The sequence below is a fragment of the Pseudorasbora parva genome, chromosome 2, assembly GCF_024679245.1.
Source record: "Pseudorasbora parva isolate DD20220531a chromosome 2, ASM2467924v1, whole genome shotgun sequence".
NCBI lineage: Eukaryota > Metazoa > Chordata > Actinopteri > Cypriniformes > Gobionidae > Pseudorasbora > Pseudorasbora parva.
This window is the reverse complement of record NC_090173.1, coordinates 32,006,489-32,021,548: the sequence shown is the minus strand read 5'-3', so window position 1 is coordinate 32,021,548 and position 15,060 is coordinate 32,006,489. Positions and strand designations below refer to the sequence as shown.

General features: G+C 38.4%; 1 protein-coding gene across 2 annotated transcripts in view; it reads left to right on the top strand.

Annotated features, from left to right (window-relative positions):
• kcnh6a (potassium voltage-gated channel, subfamily H (eag-related), member 6a) overlaps nt 1–13,789 on the top strand; it is a 39,364-nt gene extending 25,575 nt beyond the window's left edge. Inside the window, exons 7-16 of one of the 2 annotated variants that reach the window (XM_067415933.1) lie at nt 4,080–4,505; nt 6,035–6,452; nt 6,779–6,978; nt 7,175–7,427; nt 7,785–7,978; nt 8,090–8,186; nt 8,282–8,575; nt 9,873–10,056; nt 10,153–10,351; nt 11,678–13,789. In XM_067415933.1, coding sequence (XP_067272034.1) covers nt 4,080–4,505; nt 6,035–6,452; nt 6,779–6,978; nt 7,175–7,427; nt 7,785–7,978; nt 8,090–8,186; nt 8,282–8,575; nt 9,873–10,056; nt 10,153–10,351; nt 11,678–11,947 — 2,535 coding nt within the window. In that variant the 3' untranslated portion in view covers nt 11,948–13,789. Of the gene's footprint in view, nt 1–4,079; nt 4,506–6,034; nt 6,453–6,778; nt 6,979–7,174; nt 7,428–7,784; nt 7,979–8,089; nt 8,187–8,281; nt 8,576–9,872; nt 10,057–10,152; nt 10,352–11,677 lie in introns of those variants that run through there. The other variant, XM_067415942.1, reaches the window with a different exon arrangement.
• Nucleotides 13,790–15,060: the final 1,271 nt, after the last annotated feature.

The following is a 15,060-nucleotide window of genomic DNA, read 5'->3' as shown; positions in this document are numbered from 1 at the left end:
GACACTTAATAATAGAGAAGAGACTCTCTGGAATACTGGCCAGTTGTGGTTTTCAGCTGTTAAATGTTTCTGAATAATGACTGTTGCCCATGGTAACACTATATATCTGTGCTTTATCTGTATATAACTGCTTAGACCTGCAGTGTTGTAATCTGGACATCACCCTTGTTGTTTTTATGAGCTAGAACTTGAACTCTTAGTTTCAACAGCACAATTTGACATTAGCCACAATACTGTTAATAGATCCTTAGTCATTTTATTCAGTAGTGATTAATGAAAAGTTTTAGATCTATACTAAATCATCTGGTCAGTGTGTGAGGGAATTTGATTCATTTAAATTTATGCATTTAGCAGACGCTTTTATCCAAAGTGATTTTCCATGGAGGAGTAAATGAAGCGTTCCGTCATGATTTTGTTATGTGTTGATTGTTTTTATTTATTTAAAAATTACTCAGAACTCTCTACCCCGATCACTCCGTTTTGTTGCCACTATCTCTGAATTCAAATCCATGCTCAAAACACACCTCTTTACTGAATGTTATAGGTCTTAGAATTTTTTTTTTTTCACTCCGATTTTTCATTTATTGTACTTGCACTCTCAATTGCCTACTGTTGTTCTGTCTACTCTGTTTGTCAATTGGCTTTATTGTTGTTTGTTTATTGTAAAGTGTCCTTGAGCTTATTATTATTATTATTATTATTATTATTATTATTATTATTATTATTATTATTATTATTATTATTATTATTATTATTATTATTACTCAGAGCAGCTTAAGATAGAATAGGGAGGGAATAGAGAAAGGTAGAGGAACAAGAATATATATATATATATATATATATATATATATATATATATATATATATATATATATATATATATATATATATTATTATTATTATTATTTTTATTTTTTTAATGATAAGATTGTGCTCACGGAAGAGATGAGTTTTTACCTGTCATTTATATTACAACTTCTTACAACTATCTTTATTTTACTTATCTATGGTGAAAAACTGAAGACAGCTATGGTTTGAAATATCTGCTCACTGGTCAGTTTTAACTGTGTTTTTAACTCATTGCACTCAGTTGCATTGTTATTGTATGTTATGATACTTATTAATATTTTTAATGGATTCCCCAAAAAACATTTCAGTGAACAGTAGTGTGAAGAACATTTTAATTATCTAAAGAACCTTTCCCAACTATAAAGAATATAAAGAAATGTTCAATGAATGTTAAAGTTATGGGACCATCAACATCATATTTAAGAACCTCTATTTGTAAGATTGTGGCTTTCATTCAGTTTACGGACTTTGAGCATTTCTTGCTCCATGCACCTGTGGATGCAATTCTTTCTTCCATTACCAAACGTTGACAACTAATCAGTGCATGAGGCTCTTTCAGCCTATTTAGTTCTCATTCGGTTTGACCTGTTGGAAATGTTCCACACCCTCCCTCACCACTCCCTTTCCTGTCGATTTTTTTCCCTGCAAATTGGTGCATTTAGGCAGTTTAGCCTGTTTGTTCAGCAATCCATCTTTTTGTTCCCTTGGATTCAGAGGTGTCGTCCATCTATCCAGTTCTGCTTTCTTTTCCCCTTTAGATCAGGTGTTTTTGTACAGCATGTGTGTGGTAAAGATGACGTGTCTGTTTGGAGGTAGAGACTGTGGAGTTTCTTCTCTTTCTGAAGAAACAGTTTTGCATTGGATGTTGTGAGTCCGCATAACACCTTGGACAACATGGACAAGGAGCCTCTCATTGTTGTACCGGTCAGTACAGACTGCAGATAATGCAGAATGCGCGTGTTATATTAAGAAAGATTTTATGAATGAACGTGTACATTGGCAGACGTTACAGAGGTACTTTCTCATTTAATGGCATGTGATATGGCTAATGAACTAAGACATTTATCATGTTAAGGTTCTGTGTTTTCACCTTGAGTAGTTGGTAAGTGGTGGCAGGTAATTACATTAAACCTTATTCAAAGCTGTTATTTGTTTAAATGAAGCCATTCATGCTTAAACAAAGGCGATTCTTAGCCCTTAAATGCTTAATAAAAGTAAAAGCCCTGAATTAGATTCAAACAATCTAAAAATATAAGAAAAAGACATGCCTCTTCACATCGTTCATCACTTGCTTGACAGTGAAAGGCTGTGATTTGCATTAGATGGTCATGTGTTCTGAAATTTGTGTAAAAGAAAACTGAAATGCATATTACTAGGTTCGAGATCTTATTATCAGTGTTAAACATAGCATTTGCAATACCACAACACAATTCATACTGCTATTTAAGAATTTGCTTTCAAAATAGTTTTTTTCCCATCCCAAAAGAACTCTTTTGAATCTACCAACTTTTTCCACATGACTGATGTTCTCCGATCAACTTGTAGTTTCCATGGCAGCCAGTGGTTGCCATGGTCGTCTGTACGAGGAGTAATCATGGGCTGCTAATGGTGTATTAAAGGAGAGGTTTTCTGTTGGGGAAAAGCTGTAGCAGAAAATAGGTCTCAGTGTAAAATAGTTCAGCAGTTACAAATATAGCCCAGCGGCACGCTTGTTGACATAATGTGTTAGACTTAAAAAAAATAAAAGAAAAAGAACCTAAAAGTTCTTAAGATTTATTAAAATGTTCTTCACACTGCAAAAAAAAAAAATGCTTCTTTTAAGAATTGTTCACTGAAAGAGCCAAAACAGTGTCTCTATGAAACGCCTCCTTTTGGAGCCCTTGTTTTAAAAGAGCCATGGCCAGTGATTGATCTTCGATCAGAGTCGAGGGAGGTAATGGAAAGCTGGAGTCTGTTCTGACGTGACAGAGGATGTGTACGGATGAACTGATTCTGACCACATTGCAAAGCCTCTCAGTACCAAAATACAAACTCTAGCTATTCATGTCTAAGAGAGAGTAAAATAGTCGGCTGGGAATAGTGCAAGTCATGACGTCAAACCTGTGCCTGTGCAATAGACCTTATTCACAGCAGCGGCAAATATTTGTTGGGAATGAAAGCGAGGCTGTGAGGGATAGACTGTGACAGTAGGTTGGACTGTCATTTAAAGGTTTTTTTTTATTGTTCTGCCGACGAAACAGCAAAAAAATCTTTCCAAAAAAGTATATTCAGCCGAGAAAAAACTCCAGACAACAAGATCTAGGAGCCTTATACAGCTTTTTACAGCAGATGCCATTGAAAACATGGCAAGCTGATAGCATTGCTTTCATCTGTCCTGGCTCTGCTCTGAAAAAGGTTTTAGCTGCCATGTTGCAGTATTTGATTTAAAATGACGGTTTCTCACAAAGAGCGTGTGACTTCAAAAGCAGACTAAGACATACAGACTACTTATGTCATACTTTTATTGTTTTATCATGTGTGTCTGCGTGTTTGTGATTTTGTGTGTGTGAAAATATCTTTCATAAAACTGTATTTCATGAATGAAATAGCAGAATATATATATAAAAATGGAAGACTCTTCAAGGTTTAGTTCTTTTTTTCCTGATTATTTCTGTCACTTCTCATATACCCTCACATTTACACCACTTCAAGCAGTGTGGTTGTTTAACATACAGGTCAGAGTCAGAGACAGATCCCTTGTGGTGCATTTTTCAGTCCGTGCCCTTTAAAATTGAATCTGGTCTTCAGAACATGGCTGGTGCCCTTCCTTTTAATAATGGCACATGTCAAGAGGAAGAGGAGGTGTACATCTTAAAGAACAAAGCAATGAAGATAAACAGATGTCTGCAGGTGTTTCGTGCTCTGGGTTAAAATGAGATATGACAATACAGTTCAAAGTAAATACAGTTCAATGTCTGTTTTTTTTAAATGCCTTTGAACAAGATATCATCTAGTGTCCATTGTATTTTCTCCTGTGTGTGTGTGTCTATTGAGGTAGATTCTGACTTTTTATACTGTCACTCATAGACGTCACCTTATAGTAGGCATTTTTGTTTGTATGATTGCATTGGTTTTGAATTAGCAAAGCTGTCGGCGAACTGTCTATGCTTACCTTGACCCTTTGCATCCATGAAATTTCAGTTAAAGATACCCACTGACATCCTCAGAAACATCTCTCCTTTTCTTCCCAGGTACTGTCACTTGGGGCAGATGTGCTTCCTGAGTACAAGCTTCAAGCTCCACGCATCCACAAGTGGACCATCCTCCACTACAGCCCGTTTAAAGCAGTATGGGACTGGATCATCCTACTCTTGGTGCTCTACACTGCCGTCTTTACGCCCTACTCGGCTGCCTTTCTCCTCAACGAGCAGGAGGACGAGAGGAGGCGCACCTGCGGATACACCTGCAACCCTCTCAACGTAGTGGACCTGGTGGTGGATGTCATGTTCATTATCGACATCCTCATCAATTTCAGGACCACTTATGTCAATCACAACGACGAGGTGGTCAGCAATCCCGCTCGCATCGCTCAGCATTACTTCAAGGGCTGGTTCCTCATAGACATTGTGGCTGCGATTCCCTTCGACCTGCTCATTTTCAGATCAGGTTCAGATGAGGTGAGGATTGTGATGTGCTAACTAGGTAAAATTCAGGTCTCCAATTGAACATTTTCAAGTGACTGATCACATCTAAATTTTTCAGTTGGTCAAATTTTAATTCACAGAATTTCAATTCGGCCAGCTGAAAAATGTAGATGTAATCAGTCACTAGAAAATGTTCAATTGGAGCAATTTTTAATTTTATTGTTTACAGTGAATGTACAAACAAGAACGTGCGATTGTAAAACATTTTACTTTTAGTACACTGTAAAAAATTATTTAAAGAATAAGCTACCCGGTTGCCTTAATTTTGAGTTTATTGAAAAGTTAAGTTCGACAATCGACAAACTTTATTCAAATATTATTAAAATATATATATTTTTTAAAGAATCATATTAGGTAATTGTGTGTGTTTTATTTGTTATGACGCAGTGAAACATGCCAGATTGTGCTGTTTTCAAAATTTATCAATTTTTTATGTGGTTCAGATAAATCATATTTTAAGTTTCTATTTATTAAACCAATATCATTCATTGTAAAAACTCAAATTTTAAAGGCAACCAGTAATCTTACTTTTTTTAGTTAACCAACAATATTTTTTTACAGTGTAGAACCATTCAGACTAGTCAACGAATCATCTAGAATATTGATCATATTGATTGTGTTTATTATGCTGAATGATATATTGGCATATATTCTGCTATACTGGTGAAGGTCACCTTCACAGACTGATGAAACAGCCATTTTAATAATTAGCATGTTCATATGTTAATTATTCATACTTATTTCTTACTTCTTACAGTAAAATAGTCAAGTATGTCATTTGAAGTCTGCCATTTTTTCTCATATAAAAACCAGTCAGATTTTTTTAATGAAAGTTCTGATTTGCATATGAGCACATATGAACACATATTTTTAGATTTACATGTTTAAATTCCCATTGAATACATTGTTCCTGTAAATGATGATCTTTTAAGTACTTACCAGCTCTCAAAGGGATATTCTGTCATTATTTCCTCTCCCCCATGTGAGTTGTGAGCTTTAATAAAAATCTTCTTAAGCCATATGATTGATTTGTATGAAGAACAGACCAAAATTAAGGTGTCAAATCCTGATATCAGTCCTAGTCAAGAGTTAATGTGAGTAGTAGGCTAGTAATGTCCATTATGGGAATGAATCATTCTTGTGATTTGTTTGATCTGGTTCATAAAATTAGTCTGAATGATTTAAATTAACTTACTGAATGCCGTTCACAGCTCAGTGGAGAAAAGATAATTGGTGAATGAATTATGATTTGTTCCTCCCATAAAGCTATCCAATCAGTTCCGAAGAGTTCTTGATAGTCTTACGATGACTATTTAATAGGCTTACTTGTTCACTTTCATTACATGTACAGAAGTGACAAGGACTTCTTCAGAGATTCCACTTATGTGTGCCATGGAGGAAAGGAGGTCATAAATGCATTCTGCCACAATCATGCAGAAAAAATTAAAATAAGAGTGATTGTTATGCATTGCAAATTAATCCTCTCAAACTCCTCCTTCCAGCCTCAAACCACCACTCTGATTGGCCTTCTAAAGACTGCGCGGCTGCTGAGATTGGTGCGAGTAGCGAGAAAACTGGACCGTTACTCTGAGTATGGCGCGGCAGTTCTCTTCCTTCTCATGTGCACCTTCGCCCTCATCGCTCACTGGCTGGCATGCATCTGGTACGCCATTGGTAATGTGGAGCGCACCAGCTCTGCCCGTATCGGAGGCATGAAGATCGGCTGGCTGGATAACCTGGCCGACCAAATTGGCAAGCGCTACAATGACAGTGACTCTTTCTCTGGCCCCTCTATCAAGGATAAATATGTAACTGCGCTGTACTTCACCTTCAGTAGCTTGACCAGTGTGGGATTCGGAAATGTCTCTCCTAACACCAATCCTGAGAAGATTTTCTCCATTTGTGTCATGCTCATTGGCTGTAAGTTCTCTACATTCATTATCTATATTAGACATGACAGCTAAGGCTTAACATTTCTTTTAAAGAGATAAATACTTTTATTAATCAAAAACACATTAAATTGATAGTCAGGACATTTATAATGTTACAAAAGATTTCTATTTCAAATAAAAACAAATCATCTTTCTAATCATCTAAAAATCCTGAAATAAACGTATACCAGTTTACACCAAAATATTAAGCAGCACAACCATTTTCAACAAATATTTCTTAATGTTTTTACTGTATTTTGATCTTTTGATTTATTCTCTTTGCTGATGATAATGCTTGTTGTTCTTCCTTTCCAGCCCTGATGTATGCCAGTATCTTTGGCAATGTGTCAGCTATAATTCAGAGGTTATATTCTGGCACAGCTCGTTACCACACTCAGATGCTACGTGTGAAAGAGTTCATCAGGTTCCATCAGATCCCAGGCGGCCTTCGGCAACGACTAGAAGAGTACTTCCAGCATGCCTGGTCCTATACTAATGGCATCGACATGAACGCTGTGAGTTACACACACATACTCTTCAAATCAACCTGCAGTTTTACATAACATTACTTGTATACACAATCTGCAGTGTTCAAAGTATGATGAGGGCTGGTCAGTTTCCGGGGTTTAATTATTATTCAATTCTTTTAATTGTTTGAATTAAAATGGTAAAAAATATTCAATGTTGCATTTCTCCTATGTCTTGCTGTAGGTGTTAAAAGGTTTTCCGGAGTGTCTGCAGGCTGACATCTGTCTGCATCTGAACCGCAGTCTGCTGCAGAACTGTAAGGCGTTCCGGGGGGCGAGCAAAGGTTGTCTACGGGCTCTGGCCATGCGTTTTAAGACCACCCATGCCCCACCCGGTGACACTCTGGTGCACAGTGGAGACGTATTAACTGCGTTATATTTCATCTCCCGCGGCTCCATAGAGATTCTCAGAGAGGACGTGGTTGTAGCCATTTTAGGTTTGAATACTTTCTAATTCTGTCTTTATCTTTTGCTACGTTCTTCATTTAATTTAAATCACGTCATCTTGGAAAAATAAAGTTTAATTGCAGCCTTAACAGCTTTAGAAAGCAACACATTTACTGTTTCAGTTTTGCACAGAAACTACAAAACCAGCAGACAGGAAAACCAAAACACTGTGATTATAGAACGAAACTAAACAGAACATATCCGGTTGAACTTTTTTTGGATGTAGTATTGTAAGCATTACACGAAACCTACAGTATTTGATACCCAACTGTGATGTTCTTCTTTCTATATTTCTGTTCTTTTCTAATTATTCCAACCTCCTGCCTCTCGTCCTGTTTTGACTCTAGGTAAGAATGATATTTTTGGGGAGCCAATCAGTCTATATGGCAGGCCAGGGAAATCAAGTGCAGACGTGAGGGCTCTGACATACTGTGATCTGCACAAGATTCTGAGAGATGACCTACTGGAAGTGTTGGACATGTACCCCGATTTCTCCGACAACTTCTGGAGCAACCTGGAAATCACGTTCAACCTTCGAGATGTAAGCCACTCAAACACACAACACAGAGAAAATGAATTGGATGACAGCAAGTCTTCATGTTTCTGTATGTGTTCTGTAATTATGTGAGTTACTGAGGCTTGTGTGTATCAGGCAGACAGAATCATGCATCAAACCCCAAGCGAGGACTCAGACTGTGGCTACCGTCGGCCCAGACATCGGAGGAACCCCCTACAGCGAAATCGGCCTGGTAATGGTGCCTATCTAGTCTATGAGGGCCACAAAAATTATTTTGCTGCAGGTCTATAGTATTCTGATTCTTCTTTTCTCTCTTACGTCACCCAGATGGGATGGACAGAGATGGAATGGACACGTACCCAGTCCAGTCTTGTTCCCCTGTGGGGAACCATCGGGGGGCAATACCGCTCTCACAATGGGATGAGTTATGCAGCAATGCCAGTGCTGTTTCCCTGTCCAGTGAAGAGGACATGAAGCCCCTGGTGTCTGGCCGAGGGGAGATGTACTCACCAGGGACAGAGATGCAGGAATACTCCCATTCTGCAGTCAGCTGTCTGCCCCAGGGCAACAGCACCGCTTCTGCCATGGGAGAACCACTGGGAGGGGCACATCCATACACAGGTAGCAGGATAAAGATTGGTGCTACCTGAATCATATTACACTGAACATAATATCAAACCTGTCTCATAAAAAAATAAGTGCCTGTGGTGACATTTTTGTAAAAAATATTCTGTTGCTTCTTGTACATTTTGCGGCATGTTCCAAAGTGAAATGTCCACAAAGTGGTGCACAAAATCACCGAATATTTTCTCCAAAACAGATAAGTGACTGTGCCAAGTGCCAACATTTTATTTAGCTGGTTCATGCCGCTAAAAGGATAATGATCTATTGCGAATGAAAATAACGTTAATAATGTAAAAAATGAGGTAGAGTCAATGAGCCTTGAGTTTCAAATCCAGCTCAAATCAAGTAGAGCAGGTGGAATTCATCTGATTAAATGATCCTATGACAAAAAGTAAAATAAAACAGCTTTTATTCTTATTAGGCTACTGATATGACATGATTAAAAAAAGTACTATTCATTTTTTTATGCAGAAAAACTTTTTTTTGAAGACAAATGATTGAATATACAATTAAAGTTGCGATATAATGGAGGTAGTGACAGATCTTTTCTTCTGTATTGTGACACATCTGAGTGAAATTCATTATTGAAAAAGAAAAAATGTAGGGTGGGAACTGTTGTTGATTGAATGGTGTTAGATCTGATTCAGAGTTTGCAGTCCATTGTAAAAAGGGGCGGGGTTTAAGCAGACTAATTGATTGGAGAAGTCCAGCATACATCACCAGAGAGAAGTCTGTCTTTTCTGTCATGGAAGACGAAGTCATAATTTTATTAAAAACTATTGAGGTCAAGAAATGTTGAAAAAGGAATCACCTAAATGCATGTATAAGATCTATAACATGCTTTTAGAAAAAAAAAAGTATTTTCATTCATACTAACTTTACGATAGCCAGTGCAGAGTATGTTTTGTACTTGGTAGAATTATGCAAATTGACATTTAGCTATTGTTTATTTTTTTATCTTGCAAATTTGTGACCGTTTTCAATGGAAGCTTGTTTCCACCACATTATGAAAAAGAAAAATTGCATGATATGCTGCAATTGCAAGTTATAAAGTCAGAATTGCAAGATATAAACTTTTTCTTTTTTCCTCCCAGAAATGGCAGAATTTTTTTCTTACAATTGTCCGAATCAGAATTGTGAGATGTGAACTCGCAATTGTTGGCTAAAAAGTCTCAATTATCTGCAATATCGCTATAGTTTTCTAATCATTTTGGTGTTCTCTGTCTTTATCTTGTCCATTATTCTGTATCTTTCTGTTCCTCATGGTTTTCCCACTCATTCTTCCTCCATACAGCAGCTCCTCTGAATGTGTCAGGGTTATACAGCTATTTGCCAGACCGCAGGGCCAGTCAGTTCTCAGAGAGCCAGAGACATTCCTCTGCAGTGCAGGCCTGCTACCATCATCACAGCCCCTGTGTTGAGGACAGACCGAGCCAACTGCAAGCCCGCCTGGAGCTGCTGCAGTCGCAACTCAACAGGTCCAACATCTAGAGAAAAAATAAGCTTTAAATGCAAGGTCTGCATTAGCCTTACAACCCTCCTCTCTCTCTCTCTCTCTCTCTCTCTCTCTAAAGACTAGAGACCAGGATGACAGCTGATATAAATGTGATCCTGCAGTTGCTGCAGAGGCAGATGGCACCTGTACCTCCCGCCTACAGCGCAGTTTCCCCAGAACCGCTGACCCACCCCGCTCACCCCACCAGCCTGTACACTACAGCAACGCACCACACTATGCCCTCTTTACAGATCACTGACAGTACATCGCCTGGTAAGGTAGGTTTTCATGTGAGCAATGAGAGAGGGAGGGTGCGATATGTACATGTGGGTTTGTAAGTGAAGTTATTAAATGGAATTTCGGAATGAGTATGCCCATCTAATCTTCCAATTAATACCAAGGTATAAAACCAGCAGCTTACCTCTTCCCATTGTTAGTTCTTGCAGCATCCCTCCTTATCCCCTTCTCCTCCTTTGGCAGACAGAAAGCCAAATCTGTTTACCACTTTTACTAAGATAATATGGGCACACAAACTCATGAAATTGCATATTAAAGCTACACTGTGTGATATTTTCCCCCATCTAGCGGTGTAAAGGTATATGACCATCCAGTGAATAATAGTTTCTGTTCCTCTCAATTCTGATTTAGTTTTAACTCCTACGGTGGCCGATTTAGTCCAAGATTAACATGGCAATCCCCCTCTTCACATTTGACACGGTGCCATCGAGTGTTAAAATGCGAAAGGCGAAGCTTGAATTTATGGGTATGTCCCTCTTTGGCTAATGTACTTTCAAGATGGAGGGGCAACATGGCGACCGGCATTCAAACCCCTTACCCGTATGTATTTTCAATGGCATATTATAAACTTACGAGAATACTTTATTACTTGAAAGAAGTAAATATACATTAATGAGCGCACATATTTTTGAAAGAACTAAGTGTTTTTAGCTAAGAATAAACAAAAAAGTTACACAGTGTAGCTTTAACAGTAGACGTGCAATTAATCAGTAAAAGGAGGAGGAAATTAACCACTCATATAAAAATTGAGATGCTGTATATAATCCTGTCTCAAAAGTTTTTTGATGATCCTCAAATATGACAATATATGAGTATATATATACACACTCACCTAAGGAATTATTAGGAACGCCATACTAAAACTGTGTTTGACCCTCTTTCGCCTTCAGAACTGCCTTAATTCTACGTGGCATTGATTCAGCAAGGTGCTGAAAGCATTCTTTAGAAATGTTGGCTCATATTGATAGGATAGCATCTTGCAGTTGATGGAGATTTGTGGGATGCACATCCAGGGCACGAAGCTCCCGTTTCACCACATCCTAAAGATGCTCTATTGGCTTGAGATCTGGTGACTGGGGGGGAGGAAAATTAACCACTCATATAAAAATTGAGATGCTGTATGTAATACTGTCTCAAAAGTTTTTGTGATGACCCCCAAATATGACAATACTCTTTCAGACTTTGGTAATATAGTGACTGTAGCGATATTTGTCAGATAGACGGAACTCTGTTGTTACCTCTTTCATCTTTGTAGCTAACATGTTGCACGTCTGTATTGAACCGGACCTGTTTTCCACATTACACAGAGCCCTGACTTGGACAGCTTCAAAGAAAAGTCTCCAGACTCTTTGTCCAGTGGGATCCATCTGACAGTTGCCTCCAATGACACCATGTCCATGTCCCCAGAGACAGAGTTGGCTGTGCCCACAGCAGAGCCTCATCTACAGCCCCCGGGACTGCTGTGTAGAAGCCTGCGCTTCCCATCGCTCCCGGACAGTCTGGAGAATCCAAGCACGCTGGGGGGATCACCAGAAATCCAGAGGCACTCGTCTGATCCAGTCTTACCTGGAAGCTAGAGGCTGAAAACAGACTAATGTCTGTTCTAAGACGATTATATACCACATTTTCATGGTCTCCCTTTTTTAAATCAGCTCAATATTGCACTTCTGCAATAAATGTATTCATGTTACTCATAGTTAGAATCCAAAACAGCGACTGTAGATTTCTCTGAATCTCTAAGGTGTTTTGTCTCATATCCCTTCTCATTAAGAGCAGGATTTTTTTCCCGCTGATGCGAGAGTATTTGGTAACACCTCAACTTTTTCTGTTATCGAATATGAAGAGAAGCACAGTGGGCAATAAAGACAAGATCAAAGAGTCAAAGAGAGATGCTACATTATGATCACTTGACACCATCATGTAATAATTGTATATTTTTTGTCTGGTTTGAGATGTGTCTTTACAATTCTAAACTTCATCCTGTCTTCTTGCGTCAGCTGCTATTTAGAGGCAGATCCTCTGAGGCGGCGGCAGCATCACTCAAATCAGGACAAATATAACACAAACACACCTGAGCTTTAAAAGTATAATGAATTTCTTGTGTGTACTGATATTGCAAATGTGCTAAATTTTCTTTTCAATGTATAGATTTTCTAATTATAAACAATTATAATTATAAAAAATTATATATATAGTGTCAGGTAAGGTGTTTAACCCAAATCTAATGTATTACTAAATCAAATGACTGGCACAAAAATGAATCTGTATATTTGGATTCATAGTAACCAAATGGGCATGAATTCAGGGTTCAGGGTTTTGAATTTGTCTCACTGAAGGGGTTGTTTTAACTGCTGATGGGTGATGTGACTGTGTGTGGATGTGTTTAGACTTACGACGGGTCTCTGAGGATTTTCTCTTGAATTCTTGACATTCTGATCGGAAAGTGAAGGACCGCTTTTGTAATTCACTTTTCAAGAGGAAATCAGTGTAAAGTTTATTTCACCTCTGCAATGTAAGCAGATGAATGTATGTAAAATGACTGGAAACCTTTGTTGGACTGTGAAGGTTTCCAAAAGCACACAACTGTTATTGTTATTTTTTAGATTAAATGTTATTTATAAAGGAGTAATAATATTCCAATGGGTTTAAGTTATGAATATTCTTTGTCCTTATTTTCATTGGTCCTTTTTTTACTAGAGATCCACTGATATGAAAATAGTTACATTTATAATTATTTTCAAGTTAAAAACAGTACTTTTTGTAATGTGATATTATAGTATTTCAATCATGACAACTCTCAGAGTAGGTAGAGTGAACCAGCATTTTATTCGCATTGATCATAGAATGTACATACGCTTGATTTTGGCAGACGAGATAGGCTGTGCAAAACATAATGTTCAGTTTCTGCAAGATAACACAAGAAAAGGCTGCTGCAGAATGACAGATCTCTACAGGTGGCACTGGGGAGGAGGGGGGATTATAGGATTTCTCATATTGTGCGGCATATTGATAGCGGCTAGAATATGGTATAAATAAAGCCAAGTAAATGAGGAATTACCTCTAATTGGTAGATGTCGTAGAACTGAAAGAACCAATCAGCGATTAATAGAGTTTCATGACTGAATATTATATTTATTAATATTAGCATTAACATTTCTAGTGTAATTTCATTCCAACTCACGTGGGGAAGACGATGCATGCGTGTTCTCTTTATTTTACTGTGGAATCATTTGTAAACAAATATCAAATGATGGATTTGCAGACACAGTGTTGTGCCTTCTATATTGGATCCGACAGGAATGGTGCAACAAACTTATGTGAGTAAAAGGTATTTTTCAATCAATCGCGGGTGGATGATAAATAAATCATTGTGTTTGTTTGATAAAGACGTTTACGAGCCCTGTGGTCGAGACAATCTTTCCGGTTGCTGATCCCTCCCTCATGTGAACTGACAGGGGAGCTGAAGCTCATTAAATATGCAAATCTTATCCAATCCTAGCCATGGGCGTTTACTTCTAAGCCTCCAGTGCGGCACGCCCATCAAAACCCAGCGTAGAAAATAGTGTATTACTTATTGGTTATGATGTTTTTGAATGTAAAAACTACACAAATGTGAGTGTGTATATATATATATATACACACTCACCTAAGGAATTATTAGGAACCCCATACTAAAACTGTGTTTGACCCTCTTTCGCCTTCAGAACTGCCTTAATTCTACGTGTCATTGATTCAACAAGGTGCTGAAAGCATTCTTTAGAAATATTGGCCCCTATTGATAGGATAGCATTTTACTGTTAATGGAGATTTGTGGGATGCACATCCAGGGCACGAAGCTCCCGTTTTGCCACATCCCAAAGATGCTCTATTGGGTTGAGATCTGGTGACTGTGGGGACCATTTTAGTACAGTCAACTCATTGTCATGTTCAAGAAACCAATTTGAAATGATTTGAGCTTTGTGACATGGTGCATTATCCTGCTGGAAGTAGCCATCAGACAGCCGGATCTCACGAAATGTCGTGGAATGTATACGCCAAAACTCATTTTGGCGTGTATATGATACGCTGTTTTTCGCGTGCATATGATACGCACTTTATGGCGTATTATACATACGAACCCCCCAACCCACTACCCTAAACCTACCCAAGAGAGCGTGCGTATCAGGGATGGAAATTAGCACCCGCCACCAGCCAAATGCGGGTGATTTTGAGTTGTGGCGAGTAAACTCGCTTCACCTACTGGCCACCGTGGCGGGTAAATAAAAATAGCATACTGTTTCACCTCTTTGTAAACTTTGTTCAATGCATGCGAGTGCGGCCGTATGTCCGAATATGACCAGTCGTTTTCGCCGTCATTACCCGGATGTAGTACCAGAAGACGCGAATACGAACCAAGGGGGTAATCTAGCACTCGGAAAGGGTTCCACCCATAGGGGCGGCCATTGCTAACCAAGCCATCACCTGCTGTTAGCATCCCATTGACTCCCATTCATTTTTGAGTCACTTTGACAGTGAATAACTTTACATCTGAGACGTTTAAAGACTCCATTTATCTACTGTTTATTTCTAAAGAAACACGACAATGCATAAAAGGCTCCATTACCTTGTATCTTACACTATCGCCCCGCAGAAGCTGTTTTTGTAAAAATAGGCTAACTATTGCGTCATAACCAACACGACTCTGTCGCAC